The 21735-nt window shown below is 35.8% G+C and overlaps 2 protein-coding genes across 2 annotated transcripts; one reads left to right on the forward strand and one right to left on the reverse strand.

Moving 5' to 3' along the window:
- Positions 1-1508: 1508 nt before the first annotated feature.
- Positions 1509-3410, forward strand: LOC146145195 (uncharacterized). The gene is made up of 4 exons (XM_083389940.1): positions 1509-1800; positions 2196-2340; positions 2497-2606; positions 2792-3410. The coding sequence occupies exons 1-4, from the start codon at positions 1549-1551 to the stop codon at positions 3038-3040; spliced, it is 756 nt and encodes a 251-aa protein (XP_083246066.1). The 5' UTR covers positions 1509-1548; the 3' UTR covers positions 3041-3410.
- Positions 3411-5614: 2204 nt separating this feature from the next.
- LOC146145196 (electrogenic aspartate/glutamate antiporter SLC25A12, mitochondrial-like) lies at positions 5615-21621 on the reverse strand. The gene is made up of 16 exons (XM_083390403.1): positions 21506-21621; positions 21275-21417; positions 20472-20587; positions 18768-18907; positions 17908-18054; positions 16421-16559; positions 15645-15820; positions 15149-15227; positions 12444-12565; positions 11685-11774; positions 11368-11445; positions 10552-10692; positions 9381-9519; positions 8748-8860; positions 8055-8202; positions 5615-7091 (listed from the first exon to the last, which is right to left on the reverse strand). Exons 1-16 carry the CDS (start codon positions 21551-21553, stop codon positions 6907-6909), a joined length of 2004 nt encoding a protein of 667 aa, XP_083246529.1. The 5' UTR covers positions 21554-21621; the 3' UTR covers positions 5615-6906.
- Positions 21622-21735: the final 114 nt, after the last annotated feature.

Here is a 21735-nt window from a genome sequence, read left to right on the forward strand (position 1 = left end):
GTCACGCGTCTTAAGCTAATTCGAAACCAAAAAACCCGCAAAACTCCGATTTTTGTCTGCACAAGGGTCGACCGTAAAGATATTCTGGTCTCTGTCTATTTGGTACGTAGAAAGTAACGCAAAAAAAAACGGTCTACAAATACCGTATACCACAACGCACATTATTTGGGTAAGGGTGTCTGTTAGCGTTTTAGGTGTGGGTGGGTCAAGTAATTATTAAAAATAATAATGCCTGACCCACCCAAATAATGTGCGTTGCGGCATGCGGTATTTGTAGACCGTTTTTTTGTCTTACTTTTACGTACCAAATTCAAGCAGCGCCGATATTCTTTCGTTTTTCGTTCAGGTTGGCTGATTAGCAAGTGTCGACGAAGGCAACGCAGTCAAGCCATCTTACTTTTTTTCTCGCTAAAAACGTCGAGTTAGGCGCAGCTACTGTTCGTCATTTTTTTAACTGAAGCAGAATCTTAAAATATAAGAGTGACTGTCGTGCGGGTTATAAATTCGCCATTTTTAGTTATGATTATTAAATTTAATCTTGATAAGCATATTCAAGACCACGTGTTTAGTGTGCAATTGGCAGTACTTATGCTATGCTGACTTGGCAAACAGCTCTTGTAATTTACCGCTTGTCCCGTACATGCAATTTAGGAAACTGCGCTGCTGATGGTTAAACTATGATTCTAACAAAAGCACATATATTTCACCGTCTTGTTTTAGTTTTTCGTTTGAAGTTAACGATTCGCACTAAGCAGTTTCGCAGCTGCATTGTGTAGGGCGCTCTCGTTCGCTTTGCGTATAATGCAGGGGTGTCCAACTCAAACATGCCGGCGTGCCAATTTTTATCTTATAACTTTTTGCCGTGCCAAAGTTTCGTAACCAAACCAATTCTTTTTAATCATGAAATCGCTTTTTTACCAAAATCAAAAACGTTTATTTAAACTTGAAACACTGTCTAGTACAAATGCGCATTACTGCATTTAAGTGTCCGTCGGTAAGCTAACTATTGTAACTTCACACCAAGCTATATAATTATGTTAATGCTAGCCTCCAGCCCTTCACCACAGTGCAATGGTATATTATCAGATGTAATTGTTAGATGTCGTGATTGCCGCGATTGTTTTATATTGTGAACAAACGATGGCAATTGGCTGTATAACAAATTTATTATTTTTTGACAATTGACTGAATAACAATTTTAGTGTTTTGGAGGGGCTTGCGTGCCATTTTTTTATTAGGTCGCGTGCCACATTTGGCACGCGTGCCGCTTGTTGGACACCCCTGGTCTAATGGTTCGTCACCATTTTGTGACGTCATTATTCATTAACGTCAGACGGAAAATGGAGTAATTCATTAAGTTGAAAAATCAGGACCCCACTTTTTTGATTTTCTGAAGACGCCCCAGATCCCTAGTTATTATCTGTGTTGGTTATACGCTGTTGAAGTTTCGACCGGCAGTCGATTTCTCCAGTGCCGTGATTTTAATTTGTCTATTCTACAGAGGAAAATATTTCATACTTGTGTAGTTTATACTTAGCTTTTAAAATCATGAAAGTCATCTTAGTTGGAATGTCAAAAACTGGAACGAAGAGCATGAGCGAAGCATTAAGTCTGCTTGGCTACAAAACGTACGATTGGATGGAGCACTTTTGGTATTTTGGTGATGATTGGGTGAGGATTATGCGGGAAGGAGGAACGAAGGAAGATTTCAGAAAGATGTACGAGAATGTTGATGCATGCACCGATGCCCCATGCAACTATTACTGGGAGGAGATGATCGAAGCATTTCCAGACGCAAAGGTATGAAAGCAAATATTTGTCAGCGCTATAAACAGGCGCTACACGATGTAAAACCTTGTAGAACAGTGGTTCTTAACCTTTTTTGTTACCGCGCCCCCTTTGATAATTGTCCAGTGCCTTCATACTAAAAGCAATTCGGTATTTTTTCCATTACGTATCAGTAAGACAACATAAAAATACAAAAGTTGACTCTTAATTGAACAAAATTATTTTTATTTGGTTTGAATTAAGTAAACTTTAATATAGGAGACCTGACGCTTTGGGCACACAAAAATTGCTCGTGCGCGATATAATAATTTTCATCTAGCTGATTTTGACAATAATGTTGTGAGGGCATTGACTTCAAGTAGCCTATGGCGTTTACTCACGTGCTTTTGCTCGAATTGTGATTGCAGGTGATTCTTACAATTCGCGACGAGGACACCTGGGTGCCTAGCCGCCGCAGCCAATTTGAAAGCTACGACAACGATATCCTTTTTCGGATGATGTTATGTCTGACTTATTCTGGGTGGAAATTTGCGACGTTCATGTTTTACGAATGTAAGTTTAGTTGGCTTTTATTGTTTTTACGCTTCGTATTTTGCGAACATCGAATTTCGCATTTTTGAAGTGATAGGCGAATTTATTTTGTAATCAGTTTTTGATTTTGTGACTTTTAACAAATAAAGGCTACCTAAATTGATTTTTTACTTACAGTCAAACATCTTGGTAACCAGAGATCAAATTGGCCGTGGTCGAACTTCACTCAATATAGTGATGACACCTTAAGACAAATTTATAGAAAGCACAATACAAACATAATCCAGGTATAAGCATTTTAACTTTTACAGGCAATAACTCTCTGAAGTAATACAAGTTTACTTTTTGTCATTCATGTTAATTTATAAATTTAACGTTTCACCTTAAAATTAAATGTTTGACAAACTCCCCATATAGTTTCACAAAGGTCAAACAAACAGTTGCATAAGTCATGCGTTTTTACTTATTACAGAAATGTCCCAAAAAGAATCTGCTAGTTTGCAGCGTTAAGGAAGGCTGGAAACCTCTTTGTGAGTTTCTCGAAGTCGAAGCACCCCTAAAAGAATTTCCGCGAAGAAACAAAGGAGCAAGTTTACTTGCCGACTTTCGCCAGGAAAACAAGATTATGCGACGAATGCAAAAAGAACTTTACTTTTCTCTTGCTTGTATTTTAGGCTTGGCATCTTTTGCCCTGTACAAGTTTCAGATTTGGGTTTGTTGATCGTAAATATTATCATCATGCTAAGGTACGCTACTATAAAGACTATTGATTTTTGAAAGAACATGCACTTAAACAAGTAAAACCCTCCAATGGTTTAAAAAAGTATAGATTGGCCGTGATAAAATTGTACGAAGTTCTGTGGCTCTAGGCCAGTGGTTCCCAAACTGTGGTACGCGAGAGTCTTTCAGATGGTACGCCACTAACTTCAGCATACGTATAAATTTCGAAAACGTTCAACTTTTTAAACTTTCAGATTGGGTAATTTGCCGTGCTGCGTTTTAGTTACTTTTAACTTGAGGTTTCGCACGTTTATGACGTAACACTTATCTTGTTCAAGATAATAAAACGCTAATTGTTAGCGGGTTTAATATATATGTAGTAATAAACTAATAGTGAGCGGTGTAGTATTGTCGTATGTATCGACCAGCTGGTGAAGAAAAAACAACTATCGCATTGAATTGGGTTTTGTTTAATTTATGGCTTCTTTGTCTTCCTGGTATGGCGTTTGGTAAAGTTTAATTCTGCTTACATGCTCATTTTATTTTGTATAATATGCTAAAATAGTTAAAGCAGCGGTTCTTAACCGGGGGGGCGCGCCCCCCTAGGGGTGCGCCAAGGAATTCTAAGGGGGGCGCGAGCTCGACTTTATATATTTTAACTTTTTGCAGTGATTTTAAGGGTTTCGTTTGGGTCAGGCATAATTCCTACATACAAACTCTGTTTTTTGCCAACTTTAACATTAAAACTGCAAAAATTTTCGCGCTGCGCGCGAATCTTATAGTTCCCTTTTAGAAAATTCATGGTATCACCGTCCTATTAAATTAACTTATAGATAAACGATAAAAGCTATCGCCCTTTCGGACTATTTTTCATCCATATTTTATATATGCTAACAGGCTATAGCAACAGGGGGAGTCGAACTTTTTTTGCGCAAAACTATTGTTTTTGCAATATTGCCGTTGTATTGTGTGTCGTTACATCTTTTGAAACACGATAACGCAATGTTTAATATTTGCGCTTGACATTTTTTGCGCTCGACATAATAACTCTTACAACTGTGGAGTAAATGCCCTCGCAACACGTTTGTCAAAATCAGCTCGATAAAATCAATGTGTCGAGCTCGCGCAATTTGTTGCGTGCCCAATGCGAAACGCCTCTTCGGTTGCAGTTTAGCCAATTCGACCAACTAAAACTCAAAATTTTTCGAGCTTCGCGCGACCAACAATCCCTTCCTTCACTATTTTCCTGTTTTCTCAGTGATATTTAATTGCAAAATGTCGAAATATTAAGGGGGCGCAAGGCATGAGAAAATTACCAAAGGGGGGCGCGGCTGAAAAAAGGTTAAGAACCACTGAGTTAAAGTTTGAGATATTCTGGTAAGGTGTAACTTAGGTGGTACATCAACACTGTACAAAAGCTCAAAATGGTTCGCGAGAAAAAAAGTTTGGGAATCACTGCTCTAGGCGATAAAAAAGTTTTGAACGATTTACATTTTGTTTAATTTCTGAAATGAGACTAATAAAAAGCTTTATACGTACGAAACATTGACAAGTCGCAGCCTATTCGTTTTGCCGATCTAACAAGATTTTAGCGTTCATAAAGCTTCATGGCAGTTGTAATATCAAAAACAATAGTAATAATGTTTGTCAAAGCAAAACTAGCAGATTTTTTTCGTCAACGCTGTCAATTTCCGAGAATCTTAACGAAACATTTTACAAAATTCGCATCGCTTCTTGTTAGTGCGATTTGTTGGACTTAAGTGCAACTATGTCGATATTTGACTTAGGTTGTTAAAATGAGTGTTTTCATGAAATATTTTAACATAAAATTGGGATTTTTGTCTCAAATCATTAGAGCGAATGTCATAAAACAAGTTGATCTATATACTAATTTTAGTCCCTAAAACGCGAAAGTAAAATAGAATATAAGAAGGTGCCAAAGCGTTTTTGTAATTAAACTCTTGTGTGTTTAAAAATTATTTTCATGTTTTAAGTAATTCACTAATGTTTAAATTAGTTGCTCTAAAACTAGTGCAACAAGGAAAAAGGTTAAGAACCACTGCCCTCATGGACACACGGACCCCAGTTTAAGCACTACCGGTATAATGTGACATTGGACCTCTCTTGCTTTCGTTTTATCTAACGCAGTGGTTCTTAATCTTTGACACTGCCGTAAAACTATAAGCATCCTGCTATGGACCGGCAACCATGATTTCCAAGAAAAGATTCTTGTACTGCACTGACATCGCCACAGGTCTGGTTACCGATAAACAATACTTTATAAAAAATATTATAGCATTTTACAGGGTTGCTATTATTAGCCTGGAGATGTTCTTCTAAGAGTTCAGTTCTAAATGTTAAAGTTTTAGGCCTAACAAATCACAACGACAAAGTGAAATGATTTATAACAATGTCTGACAGGACAGATTCAAGAAGGCAAAGGGCCGGATTTGGCCTGCGAGTCGTAGTTTTGCCATGTTTGATTAAACTATAGATGGTCTTGAAAATATTCGCCCAAATGCCTGTTTCACCACTGCATTTGAAAGTTAAAAATTACCCGAAAAGCACTGTCCTCCTATTTGCAAGCAATATATTTTACGATAGGAGCACGCAGACAAGGTATAGTAGGAGACAAAATAGAAATAAATTACTTTAAAGACTTGGCAAACAAATTATCGGAAAAAAGAAAAAGGTGCGCAACAAAACAAGAAAGTGTCAGCTTGAGAGCAAGATTTCGAATGGCGTAAATTAGAGCTTCCTAAACAGGGTGTTGCGCAATATTTAAGGGTTAGCGAATAGGGCTGTATCATTTTTGCACAAAGGTTAATCTGTTTGAAAGTTTACCCCTCAGGGTTACCAGAAATCTCTTGTAAACCCTAAAGAAGTTGTTAACCCACCCCTAAAAAGTTACCATATTGAATAGCATATGGAGCATTAAACGGCGGGTGAAAGAAACTCTAACATGCCAAAAGACATTTCTGATACAACTATATCGCCACGACGTATTATGTACAGACCTAGAAAACTCGTCGTAACTAATAGGGGACAGTGAACGCAGTACAGTATAAAATCATTACCAAACAGGGGCAATGGGCGATCAATAATGAAGACTAACCATCGGTACAATTGCAGTTAAATGCAAAAAAACATACCGCAGAAGGTTTGGAGTTTAAAAGCCAAATACACGGAAAACGCAAGAACTTTCCTAACGCGAAATTGAAAGTAATTTTAAAGTGCAAGAAAACTACTAGTTCAATAGGCAAATAAACTTAAATCAAACATTTTAACAAACTAACCAATATAAAAATACAGAAAAAATCATTTCAACTTATAATTTGTTTTATAAAGTGGTTGGGTCTTCTTTCAAAATAGATGAAACGTTATCGTGCCGTACTTATTAAACGCTCCTGCAATATGTTCGCAAAGAGTAACGCAAGCCAAGTTATACTGGCAAGATATTATTTCAAAAAACAACACGATTTGCAAGCCGTTCACACATATCACACACGCATGTGGCTAAACAGACACGTGCATAGGTTGCGACGACACGGCTGGTTTTGGCAATTCGCAAGGCACGAGTTAGCTCGAAAGATCCAATCCTGAGATTTTGGCCAAACTGGAATTAATCGAAACTTTGCCAATGCATCTTAAGCACCTTTGTTTGAATCGAACGCCAGCTTCGCTGCGTCCAAACAAATGTAACGATAAGGGAAAAACGCCAAAGACAACGACGAAACCAAGCCTGTCCGTCACCTTGGACACCAAACGAATCGAAGTAACGCCATTCGACGGAGTCGAAGATAAACACTCGAACGGCGGAGAAAGAGAATAGTGAACAAAAACACCAGGGTCAGTCGGAATTCTCCGTTACTGCTTTGCTGTCGCTGCTGGCGACAGGCTTCCAGTAACAGGCTCGAATTTCGGCAGTGCCAGTCCAAACTTGCGCTCGATGCCAGCAAAGGTGGCGGCCGCAAGTCTAAAGCCACCGATGTGGTCCGGACTGATCGGCGGTAGATCGGAAACGTGGACGTGTTTTGGCTTGTGGGTCGAACCTGGTGATGTAAGAAGGACGGTTTAGTAGAACTTTCATTTGTTTATTAGTTCAAATCAAAGTAGAAGGTGATTTATTTCGGCAAAGGTATTTCTAGAGGTTAGAACATATTCAGTTATTCCCTATATACGAACACATGAAAACAGCTTTTGATTCAGTATGTCTACAATAATAGTGCAACTTGAACGTAGAACTTAATGCACCCATTACCTGATACAGTAATTTTTAATTTGTAAATGAGAACCAAACCGTCGATATTTTAATTAAGGTGTGACAAAATAAATGCAAATTAGTTTAACTTGCCTTTAAACAAATTTTGCAATCCCTAAAATTAAAAAAAATGGTAAAAATAGTGAGAACAGCGAACAAAGCGAGTTTTTTTCGCTTGACAGTAACAAGCAACATAGTTTAATGTTTTTAGCAAAACCCCAGTTAAAGAGTATATACAATACATAGTAAAATTACTCGCCAAGTAATCAGGTTACTGTAACTGCTTAGGCTTAGGTGATTCTTATAGGTTTTGCTTCCTGACATTGAGTACAAACTACAAATCGTTTGTGCAAAAAACGCCGGTTTAATCAAAATTGTACTTTTTCGTTGCAAATTGTTTGCATTTAAAGGGCTTAAAAAGTAACCACTGCTTAATGATCTTTTTCACCTTCCAAACTACTTTTTTACCCTTTTTTACCTTGATGCTAACTGTTAATGCAATTTCCGAGGGCCAAGGATGAGGTGTGATAGCAAAACAGAAAAACTTGGTACACCTGCAATTCGTGTTTTCTAAATCAAAAGATCTATCACTTAAAGTTCTTCTAGCACTAAACACATTTCTGACATGTCAAGGCAGCAAAAAAAAAAAAAGACTCTTAAAAAAAAATCACATAAAAAGTGCATTGTTTTATCGGTCCCCACGAGGACAATTCGAAAAGTACGAAAACATACAGAAAAGCAACGATTCGCTTACCGATCGGTTTGCTGCCACCGAAGTCGATGTCGAAAAATCTCTGAAGGAGCTCGTACGTCAGGAGTGTGATACCGAATTGGGGCGAGGAGCGGAACACGCGGGCGGGCGCACCCTTCCAGAACGCCTTGAAGCCCTCCTCCTTGTAGACCTGTGGTTATTGGAAGGCGGTGCCTTGGTTAGCTCAAGTATGTGCTGGGTTTCAGATGAGCATATACTTGGAAAAGATTAGGTTTAATATAGCGGAGTACACAACCTGCTGTGGCCGTTGACAGTGACTTATGCGGCTGTGCACATGTTTGAGAAAACGCATGTGTTGGCGGCCGTACGTTGATACAAAGTTTTAGTCCACTTCATGTAAACATTTGAAACTATACTAATATTTAATTATTTATACTGTAAAGCTGCGGCCACTAACTACGGCACCGGAGCACTTGTTCCCGACCTTTATAAAAGTTGTATAAAATGTTTCTTCGTTTACTCGTAATATATTTTCTCAGACCTTATACTTATCTGGCCCACAATCACCTTTCGCTACAATTATCCATTTACGAAAAAATAGTAAGTATACTGCTGTCGTGTATGCAATTCTTGTAAAACAGAAATCCGCAGATGTCTTAGCTTATTTATAAAGATTTCTATTAATGTTATTTTAAAACTGAGTTTGACTCCTTGGTGTGTCAACCATATACCAACCTTTTTGGCGCAGTCAATAACGCCTTTATAAACAGTTTGACCTTCGCGTGATTTGACCTGCAGCCTTGTCTTGATGACATCAGCAGGGGTGGTAAGTGACGCGGCAGGAGCGCCTGAGAAATTAAGTTATATTTTTATTTTATTATGAAAGTGGTGAATTGTATATCAAACTCGTGCGTTGGCAAATAGGCAGACAACGAATAAAAGTTAGTTTTATTGTTTATTCTGAAAACACGAAATAAATAGATAACTAGTGTACAGTAATTAGGCGACACAAACAGTTTTTGAAGTAGAATTTTTGGATGATGCTTTAAAATATTTTAGTAGTTACCGCGTGACGGTTTGCAAATTAAAACAAATTTAACATCTTCGACAATTAACCACGACTATTTAAAACAGAAAGTTAAAAAAAAAACTAAAACTTTTGTAAAAGTAAAAATAGTTTAATTATCCCACTTGCTGAAAGTCGAGATTTCTGTAGTCGTGATAACAAAGCACGACAACACATTTATCGTTTAAATTGTTTAAAATTCAAACTCGTTTTATGTTGTGCAATTTATTTTTGTGTATTTAATAGGGGCTTAGCATAAAGCTTGCTTCACTAGAATTAAGGTTTACAGAACTATGTGCTACCTGCAATGGTTCCGGCCAAAAGCAGATTATGAGCCTTGACATGGCCGTCTTCGCTGGCGAGGAACGTCTTGGTGTGCGCGTAGACCGGAAAATAGATTGCCGAAAAGGGGATGTCCCGAAGCAAGCAGGCACGAGCACCCTGGAAGCAAACGTTGGCAACGAGGGTAAAATCCAATAAGGCTTGTACACTTATCAATATATTGTCGAATAACAACAAAATTGGTCTAAGCACACAAAGGTTTAATTTTCGGCGAAATATTTTCCATATTTTCATCAACCATAGACTCAAATTTACGACCGATTTAGTGTTCCAAACTCATAATACATGTGCGCTCTGGTTTAATCGTATTTGTACAATACATGGTCGTTTGTCGAACTAGAAAGAAATTCTTATGAATCAGTAAAAAGTAGAAAATATGCGGAGCATTACCATAACTAAACACATAACAGTTATACATTATGTATGCACGTTGGGGAGAAACTTGATTTTATGTGCGAATGTTACTCGCATGCCATTCGGTAAACAACTATATGAAACATCATTGAAAATAAATAAAGATGTATATAAAACGTTCAAAATACTACCTACTTCTATATGGGCTTTGATATTCTTACTACGTTAAACTACAACCTTCAACTAATATGCTCCAAAAAAATAATGATTTTAATAACCGATATTTTTTTAATTGCAAAAGTAGATTGGTCAGAACTTGGCAAGGAAGGTTCCGCCAGTGTTATAAACAAGTCATTTTGAAATGACGTAAGTCCCAGTCAAGTCATTCGTAAAATAACTTAATTTCAAGTACAAGTCAACGGTTGCCAATGTCAAGTCCCAGTCAAGTTAAACTAACAAGTCAACTTCAAGTCAAGCCCTTATTACAACAATAAAACTTTAAATTATGAAAACTGGCAAACTCCTCCGATTTTGAGCAATAACTCAAGTTAAAAAAATAACACAAACGTAACATATAGAAAGCAAATTGTTTTATGTGTAAAGATTAAGTAACGCAATTTTGGAAATAATTGCTTAATGAAAAAAAATTATTTAACCAAAGTCATTTGTCCAAATGACTTGAGTCAAGTCCAGTCATTTGAAAACAGTGACTTAGGACACTTGAGTTAAGTCATTGAAGTCATTATAACACTTCGCCCTTAAATCCACTCGTGTCACCTTGTATAGGCCTCCCAGTCCGAGTTCCTTTACGACAACCAGGGCCGACACTTTAGGTGCTCCAACGATCTCACCGGACACCTGAAGCCGGATCTTCACGATCTCAAGAGGATTGGTGAAGAGGACCTGCGAACCTCCGGCCTGCAAAAGATCGTAAAAGGACACTTTAGAAAAAACACACAATCACGCACAATTTTTTTCCTTGGCGTACGTTTTAACTTTTCTTTAAAATATATAAGTTATTCGCCTGAACTGATTAGTACCATTCATTCATGCATTGTTAAATTCATGAAAACCAAACATTAAGGATCGTTTGTAAAACTTTATTTTCTGTTGTCCATGTAACATTGATTGCGTTTTGTCTTTTCTTGTCTTGTCTTCATTATTTTTGTATCCTAGTTGGTATAATGTGTGTACGTTATGTTGTCCATATCAGATTAATGTTTATAAATTTCAATACGAAGAGTCACATGAGCATGGGGACAGCTGACTATGTACTACCTAACGGTCTTTCGCTGCCCCTGGAAACTTAGAACCCTATTTGTCTAAACAAGTTGCTTTGGTTTTTATTTTGTTGGTGTTAAAAAAAAACAATAAAACTACTTTAACTTTGTAAAAAAGGGGACCTATATAAATGTACAACATTTTGTATTAAAACAAAAAAGTAGTGTAGAAAATACCTATCAATCTATTTTGGGAGAATTTCACTGGTCTTTTTTTTTTAAGCATGTTTGTTGATGAGCATCGCATATCGCAGTGCCAACTTTCCATAACATGGTATAAAACTAAATGAGAAACACTGTTGTAATCACTCACACATCCGCCTGCCAGCATCTCGCCCCACAGCGAGATTTTCCCGTCTTGGCGAACCTGGTCCCGAACGAAATCGTTCATCTATAAAATAAAACAACGTAGTTGACGGTTAAAAGTTTTTTGTTATTGGACAACATTTATTACTAGGTCATTGATTTCTTTGCAGATTTTAAGGGAGGCAATCGGTATGCCATAAAACCAAGCAAACTTTTTTTTTTCAAACCTTCTGTACTGTATCACATTCCTAGCTTGTGATTATACCCACTTTTGTCTAAATTTAAGCAGACAATAAGATGGATGTTCGTCTCCGTGCTACTTACAGTGAGCTTAATAGCTTTTTCCGGTCCCACCCCGACCAGTTGGGGAACTAGGCCTCTGTAAAGTCCAAAGAATCCTTCGTGACGCAAAACCTGAAAAAAGAGGTATACACCTTTGTTGTTTGTTTTCGTAACAACAAGGAATTGTGAGATAGTCTTTATTTTTTTGAAAGCCATAAGAAACTTAAAGTTAGATATCTAAGTAACGCTGCATTTCCCAAGCTTGCAATTAGTTGCATTCACTTGTTATAATCAACAGCATGGGCTCGCACCACCTTTTGACTTTTTCGTTACGAACACTTTCGTTAGGGACGTGGTTATACGTAACTTATATTAAATATTTACGGATATATTGTTGTTGCCATTCTAGATAGTTACTTCTACGGTTTGACCAAACAGAGAAAAAACGCTTAAACGTTATGTCGCTATGAATTGTTGGAATCAAAATAATTTTAGACCTATATCCTTTGTTTCCCAGATATCCCTATTAAAACATTACAATTGCATAATACCAATTTTAAAATGGTCCGTTATCAATTTGAAAATCAACAAAACGTCGTTTCTAGATGTGTCATGATGTGGTAAAATTCTATAATAACAAGCGGGGTGTGATTTGCGATTTGACATATCTCCAATATTATAAATAAAGACGAAGACAGTTTTATATTAGACCAACAAGACAACAACAAAATACGTATGGTCTGAGGAATAGTTTTACAAAATTCGATTTTACAGACATTTATATAGACAAATTAAAAGAACCTTTAGAAAGCAGTCGAAGCTGTTCCGGTACATGAGTTCACCAACAAACGAGCCCGTAGACCTCTGGTTCTGCATTCGGGTTTTTACAAGGTCGATAGGGTAGACGGCGGTTGCCCCGGTCGCTGCAATCCAATAAAAAGAGGATTTAGAGCGGGTTTCCATTAATATGTTAAAGCAGTGGTTCTTAACCAGGGTTCCATTGAACCCTTGGGGTTCGACGCAGCTGTTTCAAGGGTTCGGCGAGAATGACCTCAGAAACATAAATGCTGTTATTTCAAGCTAAATTCGAATCTCTTTTATGTGCCAAGGTGTTACGTAACGTTATAAATTCAAAGTTTAATCAATTTAACCTATATAAATGCAATTTTGTAATTTGAATATGCCCTGTTTCAGCTGCTAGGAGAAAGAAACGAATACTGAGCGAAAATTTGGGGTTCGACGAACGCTTGCAGAATGGGGTTCGACAGGTTACCAAAGGTTACACTGTGTTAAAGGGTTACCAGGTGATAAGAGCATGTGTGCCAGATACTTTCAATAAAAAAACGGCCATTCTAACGGATGGGGTAGACAAGCAAATATGCATTCTACGTTTTAACTTAAAACCATCATCTTATTCATTGGTATAACTTAGGCCAGCTTTATACTCAAGGAACCAACGTGTATTTAGGTTTTTACGAAGCAAACCAATAGCTTGCGGGTGGCATTATTATAGTCAGACAATAGATACCAAGACCAAACGCGCAACAAATTATGGTGAATATTATTTACTAAAACGTATAGATTAGATAATGTATAAATCATTTTTTATTTATAAAGCAAATGACTGTTGGCAATGTCACTGTATACTATTTAAGCATAAGAACAAATTCAAAAGTCTTTCCAAGTCAGCGTTTCTTAACCTGGTGAATTGAACAGATCAGGGTGAATAAAGCATAAATCAGTATCAGTGTTTCTAAAACTGGTGAATGGTTCATCCCAGGGTGAATAAACTTGTTGCAAGGGTAAACAACCAACAGATAGGGGTAAATAAGGAGTGCATAATTTATATTAAATTGCTGTTTGTAGGTATTGTTAAGCCTCCCCTATCTAATAAAATGCGACAAACGTCATCATCAATGAATAGTTGGCTAATTGCAGTGATCTCAATCTTTCAACAAAACTTGTCTTGCAACTGGTGATCATGCATGGTATGTCAGGATTTATTAATTCAGAAAACTCCCGATTAAGCAGAAACGCAAAAAAAGAAATCACTGAAATCTGTTGACTCTTTGATGGGAGTGGAATAGAGAAACTACTTTACTGAGGCTTAGGAGCACCCTTCAATTGTCGTGAACTGTTTTCTGCAGTAATTATTTTCACTTTCATTTTGTGATTTGCTTGTTGTTATGCCAGGTTTGTGACTGCGAATTCGATTGACTATAAATATTCTGTTAAACGTTATCGTTTTAAAATAGATGGATGATTACGGATATACATTTGGGTGAATGGAATACGCCATTCCGTAAAAAGGTGGCCAAAACTAAAAATACTTGATTCGTTGGCCTAGATCAGAGGTTCCCAACGTGGGCGGTACCGCCCCCTTGTGGGCGTTGGCGAGTTACAAGGGGGCGTTTTGGGTCCGTTTCTAATTTGGGGGGCGCTGAATGCACTTAAGGGGGCGTTACATAAAACCACTTATAGGCTAAATTTTATAAAAAATTTACATAAAAATAGTAACAAACAGGACTGTAGGTAACTTTTAACCTTAAATGCAGTTTTCCGACCATTGTTACGTAATAAATGTAAAGTTGTTGGTTGTTGTTGCGTTTCACAGTTTTATACGCGGCAAAATCTTTGTATATTTAAAAGCAGGGGTCGCCAACTTACGGCCCGCCAACTCTTTGACGACTATAGACACGAGTCCAATGTTAAATACTTTGGGGCAAAAATTTTTCGCGCTTTGCGCGAATGGTCTTTCCACGTCCAGTTGTTTACGTTTTCATGCTGTTTTTGGAATAGATTAGCGCTTTTTTACCGTTGCGGACAAACGGAAAACGTATTCAAAAATATTAGACATATATTATTTAACATTTTTTGATTTTTTTCGGCAATGTAATGAATACTAGCACGAAATTTAAAAGAAATGTTGGTATACCCCCCAAAAATTGCGCTCGCAAGCTGCGCCAGGACTTAAAGACCTTAACAAACACTGAATGACACTATCTATAAACACTAAGGTTATCGCATTTCCTCAAACTAGCTTTATTACACATTTAATTAGTAGTATGGATGAAAAAAATCCGAGGTCCGCCTGATAAACAGTTATTCTAACGTTCCAATAACACAATTTTTAGCGGCCCACAGAGACCTTTCTGAGTCTGATTGGTGCCCCTGACAAAAAGTGGTTGCCGACCCCTGATTTAAAGTATTGGTGCAGAAAGTTGAATTTTTCCTGGTAATGACATAACCTGGTGAATTAATGTATCCATAAATTCCTATAGTGAACTATTATTGAGCCCAAGGGGGCACTAGTGTCAAAAAGGTTGGGAAACACTGGCTTAGATAAAGCTTTTTGTATACAATCCACTATTTAAGGATTTCGACCACCCTGATGGTATATTCTGGTACTATGTGTTACATAGTTACAATCGTAAGCGAAATGTGACACGACTATTTAAAAAGCCAGCATCACTTCAGAAAAAGTATGACAACGCTGTTTTGCTCACCACCGGCCAACACGCCAAGCCCAAATCGGTAGCTGTTTTCCAACAATGCCAGCCACATCGGCCTTGAAGAGTCCATAGTCTGTACAATAAATAAATATGCATCTTGAGTTACAAGGTGGATGTACTATTTTCGCAATTGTTTACAACAAATTTAGACAACCTTTTCTCAGGTATAGCTAAAATATATACAAGAACACAAAATTATACTATTTATTTGGGAATGCTATTCCGAACATTTACGCTAACACATTTTATTTCGTCAGCATCAGGAATTCACAAAAAATCCTTATTATGTATGTTGTATGTTTAAAAACATAAATAAATTGATGACTTTTAATATATTATCAATATCGACCGGAGATTAAATTACAGTTACGTTAAATAAACATGTGAAAAAATAAATATGTTTTTCCAAACAAAACAACTTAAAGTTTAAGAAACCCGTCACTTGCGGTAAGGTAAAGGTATGAAACTTTATATAACGGGATATCTTTACCTTCTGTTGTGTGGCGATGTTGTATGGCATCGTTCCTTCCTCTAGCGGAGTTACCAAGTCCAGGGTGTCCATCGTAATTCGACCTTTGCCCCCGCAAAGGTCACTCAGCTGGAAGAGAAGGTCAACTTCGAGGGGGGTCATCCGCGATATACGCTGAGCTCCGAGGAGAAATTCCTCTGAAGTTAAATACGTTCTATGTGGATAGATAGAAATCGCTTTTCTGGTGTAAACGAAGTATTAACCGACGTTTCGGCAGCATATACCTGCTGACCTCATCACAGTTAATAATTGTATCTGCTGCCGAAACTTCGGCTTATACTTCGTTTACACCAGAGTGATTTCTATATATTAATATGTTGCCTGGTGGAGCTAGGTCGATGTTATATGTGATCAGTTTTACGTTGCTTAACGTCAAAAATCATATTTTTAAGTTTTTTGTTGAAATGTTTCGAAAAGCATGTTTGGCACAAAACGTATTTACCCCAATTATTTACCCCAATTATTTACCTCCCTTAACTGATTCTAGCTTATAAATTGCAAATCAAATAAAATAGTATAATCACCTAATCCGCAAAAAGACGCCATATTGCTGCAAATCGTTTGCACTTATGGAGTCGTTAACGTACATATGCCCGGTTAAATTACAAAAGGCATCGATCACGAAAATTGATAAGATAATTGAAAATGAAAAAGTGGCCTTGGTCGTGTACAAAAAGGTTCCATTAGTCCTACTAAGCAGTTATAAAAATAGAAACACAGTTGGAACAGTCTAATACCCTTTGTTACGGCGGTCGAGGGGTTCTTTCCAGCGACACTGACATATATCTTCTTAACGAGCTCCATGTTTTTCAGTAGGGAGTTAAAGGCTTGGAAGTAGGTGAAACTAACCGATTGCTGACCGCAACCAGCCATAACCTGAAGCCAAAGCAAACATTGTTTTACTTAACTGCCCGCAACCATTATTGTAGAGACGTTAACTTTTTTTACTAGCGAAACGCTAGGTTGGCGACGCACAAAAATTGGCGACACACCTATTTTAATGTGTTGCGCACAACAAATATTTAATAAGGTTGCATACAATGATGTATACTGTATAGGTTATATCAAGTCACACTTGTACACATGTGCGAAGCATGGGTAAATTAATCCATTAGATTTTAACTCTAGAGTCTAGACCAGCGTTTCTCAACCGGTGCGCCGCGAGGAAAGGAAAAACCATGTCGAAATAAGTCAAATTTTCAAACTTTATCGGAATAAGACTTTAATGGACAAAATAACGTTTTTAGTCTCAACGACTTGAAGTCCCTTTAAAGATATTCAACTCTAAAACCCATATAATAAGAAAACGCAGGCAATTTAAGAGAAATATCGGTACACTTCAAAAATTTCGCGCTCGCTTCGCTCGTAAGGTGTGCCGCCACGTTTTTATATACGTCTCTAGGTGCGCCCCCAAGTAAAAAAGGTTAAGAAACACTGGTCTAGACCTATGAAGGACCGATTTAATAAATTTTTACATATATCACGTCTCTAACACTGCCTAAGAGGCGAAAATCTTTACTGCGCAGGCGAAATCTTCACTACGCACAGTTTGGAAGTTTGACATGTTAATACCTTGGTACTATTTTCTTTTAAAGCCATTTAGGCCGTCAAACAGATAAATCGAAAAAGTTTTATTATTTTTATATCTGTACAATACATTTTGTTGTACAGTTTGTATACTCTTATGATTTTTAAGAGCGATTTTGTAGGCATTTATTTCAATTATGTTTGAACACAGCCATTGTTGTACATTTGTCCTATAATAGTACAGCTGTTTTTGTGTGATATATAGTACTTAGGTAAACTTTGCTGTATAAACAAGAACAAAAATATTTCAAATAATGTTAAGTGACAATGTTTAATGACTTCACTATTCAACCATCTTAAAACTATTCCGGTTTATGTTTTTGATAAGTTTGTCTATTTTTACACTGTATTACTTCTGAAATATATATTTGTATAGCATATAAATCAAATAAGTTTACTAGTTTGAACACATGTGTTGCTCTGGCTAACAACCTTATGAGGTTCAGCACTAATTGCATTGCTCCCAAGGGAACAAGGATGTCAATGGTATTGAACCTTGCACACTCTTGTATAGTATATACTGGTATTAGGATAAGTATAAATATGAAAACAAACGCTATTATATTTTAATATTTAGAACACAAATATTTTCAAAATTAAGAAAACTACTCATATGATAACAATGTTCAACACTTACAGCAACCAACTTTTCTCTGACAAAGTCTGTAAGCAAATGTGGCCGTATAGTTTCCATGATTTCTTTAAAGGCCAGTGACGTAATGATTCCGTTGCCATGTGTATCAAAACGCCTAAATGCCTGCAAAGTGTGCTCAATGTGCAGATCCTACCAATCCAAAAGTAAGCCTAATTAGGCATACACAATACACACTACTTTTATAAGTTCAACACAATTGTCGTTTTATTATAAAGCAACAATTATTACAAACTTATGATTACAAGAACTTTTGGAGATGTTTTTGCATGCTTGAATGTTGTAATTTATATGACGCATTTATCAGTGGTTTCTTTTTATTGTTATCACAAACAAAACTATTTACTTGTATAAAAAGTTTTAAATTTGACCCAAAAGACCTTTAATGTATTCATGAACCACTATTTTCTTAAATATTTAGTATGTGTAAAGTTGCTTAAATATATAAGTGTCAACAAGTGGTATGTCATGAACCCAGCAACGCATTTGTTTATTAGGAACATTACGACAAAAAGGTCAGAAAATATTTAAAAGAGTCCAAATTCATGATTTCACTTTGGCAAAAATTCAATGTAACATGTTACACAGATTTTAAAAGAAAACTACCTATTGGTCATAAAAAGTGAAACAGCATCAAATCTACTTATAATTAATCATGTTACAAATAGCAATCAATATAACATTTTGGCTGGTATTAAAATGTTTCACATCTCTTTTGAACCAACTGTTATTGTGACTTGGTTAGTTAGTTAATACCTACAACACAATAATATGTTTAAACCAGGTAAAACTTGCCTAGGTAAATACATATTTATATATTCATATAAATTTGCTTTTGAACCAACCTGCAAGAACTGTGTAAACTCAAAATAGTTGAGCGTATTGTCAAGCTTTGTGCCAAAGTGAAGTTTAATGAAACTACACTCCCAGTTGAAAGGTATTTGTTGGTGGCATACAGTCTTGCTAAAAATACTTTTGACCTCATCTGCAAGGACAAAAAACATAAAAAGTTTGATTAAAACTAAGGCAATACCAAGTGCATCTATAATTATTATACCAATAAATTTCTCTTAACTAGTGAAAACAGCATTTAACTTAATTGAAAGCCACTACAATGGATGACATTTAAAAAATAATTAACATCTTGTACCCACAAAATGAAAAAAAAAAGAAGTGCATAGAACCCACACCATATAACAAAAAGTATAAAGACCTACTTCTTTGAATTAACAAAATACAAAATTTGTACTAAATCTCCCTGGTAATTTCAAATCCAGAACACCCCTTAAAAACTAGAGTGGAAGAAGTAATGTTTATAAGATTTAAATACAGTTTCCATTCCCTGTTGCTTTTTAACGTATTAAAGAAATATGATCCCTGTTGTGATGATAAAGCATTTTCTATTACCTGCTTTAAACAAATAGTAAGTCGGTCTGGGTAATTCCTGCGTTTAAAGGTGACAAACAATGGTATGAAACTAAAAATATTTTGTCGGCTGAAAGCATCGTTTCACTATGTTGTTTTCCATTTTTATCAAATACATAACAATTTTGTTAAAGTGTAAGTAGTGTAACTGTGTAATATTTGTCAAAACATTCTATTTTGCACTTACACAACATATATAACTGACATCCATAGATAAACACTTCACAACAAACTATTTAATTAAACTTTAGCTAAAAAAACATTACAATCTACTATGTTTTAAATTTTATCTTAAACAGTGATTTCTCAGAACATTATGCTTTTTGAGATCACAGTTCAGCTGGCACACAGACTTCTGTACCCCAAAGTACTAGTGAAAGGAGTAAGATCTACATCTATGGGATTTTAAGACAGTTTCCATTCTATTGATTCTTCACACATATTGAAGAAATATGATATATGTTGTGATGTTAAGAGTACTTTCCGTTACCTGCTTCAAACAAGCAATTGTGGGTAATCCCTGTTTTCACAGGTGACAAACAATGAGTATGAAACTAGAAATATTTCTCAACTTAAATGCAACATTGCACAACAATTTAGTTTTTTTTTTGAAAGCCTGTCATGTCGTTTTACATATATTAAAATACATAAATTTGTAACATCATACTATTACTTAATGTAAAGCAATATTAAAAAAACAAATAAATGTCTCAAATGCAATACAATTTAACTTAATAGGCGGGAGATCAAAAAAATAGTCAGTGCCAATTTTAAGTATTTGCTTACATTTAAAGATCATTGCTTTTAACCTATTTAATGGTGCCTTTAATTGATACACACTTTTTTATTAATTGTATATTAACCTCGTCATGAAAAGCTGCCAAACCGATACATATTTTTGAAATTTAGGATGGTAATTTGTTAGTGAACTCAATGGAATTACATGTATTAAGAGAGGATTACAAAAGCTTTCTTCTAATCTGGTATTATAAGACAAACTCAAGAAATACCTTTCATTTTGTTTGTGCCATTTCAATCAACAACATTTTTAGTTGGCTGTACTTGATTTAGCTACAGTATATCTTAACTGGGTTTCTTAAAAAATAAAACTGTCAAACACTTACCAAAATTAATCTTTCCATTGCAGTTCATATCAAACAACTGAAAAGCGACATGATAAAGAGAGTCAGGCAAATTTAACACAGCCTCAAATGCTTGAAATTCTGGCCAAGATATCAGTCTGAAAATACAAGCATCTACTTTCATGATTTGTTGAAAGTTTCAATTAAAACACCATGGCCCTATCTGAGTAAACTATATAATTATTTAAACAATTTTGTTTGTTAAAAAAATATGTTTATCTGTGTAAAAATAGGTGAATAAAAAGCAATAGATTGTGGTAATTTATATATTGTATTTTCAAACTTATAAAACCTTTACTTTTTTTACAACAACCTACTGTAACGTGTTACAAAACACAGTTTATTAGTTGTTTGCCATTAAGTCAAATCTTAAGAGTTGCAAGTATATTATTAGGGTTAACTAATAGCTTTTAATAATAAGCCACGGTGAGGTTGTAACACCAACAATTTGTTGGTTTTTCTGCCCAATAAAAAATATATTTTATATTATTGTTTAAAAGAAAGGCGCTGGTCTAGAATTCTACCAAGTTTTTTTTACAGTAGCAAAACGAGTTTTCAAAATTGAATTTGCAAGGAAGAAATAAATACGGAAGAATAAATATAACAATTATAACATTTGAACCACCCAAACAAAAGCGCTAACTCACATCCTAACCAAAATAATGTGCGCAATATGAAGGGCAGACAAAAATGTGAAAGGATTTTAGACCAGCACCAAAAGAAATATTCTTGTAATAATTATGAATTTTTGTAATGGTTCATTAAAATGTGAAAACTATAATGACCCATCTCCTGTGTAATCAACCACAGCAGCCAAGTTGTCCACTGTGTTTATGTTGTAGTTTTCTTGTGGAAACATTAGTAAGTAGGTCCGAATAAAATCAGCTGAACTCATAAACCTTTCATCACCCTTCTTCACAGATGCATACTGTAAATATTGAAATTAATGGAAATGTATTGTATTTAATATGTTGATAAAACACATAATGTAAAATTTGCCTCAGTAAAACTCTTACCTTAAAAAAAACTTGCTTCAACTTTGAGGCATCCGCGATGTCTGACATCTTGAAAAGTAGTAGTAAATATTCCGTTGAAACAAGACCAACTAAAACCTGTAAGACCAGCCCCACTAATACTTTAAGACAATAAGACACTGATAATATTAAAACCACAAAATGTTTTGCATTTTTGTAAAGCGTTAGCAGCGAGGTATTTGTCAAAACATCCTATTTTACAGTTATACAAC

The sequence above is a fragment of the Ascidiella aspersa genome, chromosome 5, assembly GCF_963924565.1.
Source record: "Ascidiella aspersa chromosome 5, kaAscAspe10.2, whole genome shotgun sequence".
Classification (NCBI taxonomy): Eukaryota; Metazoa; Chordata; class Ascidiacea; order Phlebobranchia; family Ascidiidae; genus Ascidiella; species Ascidiella aspersa.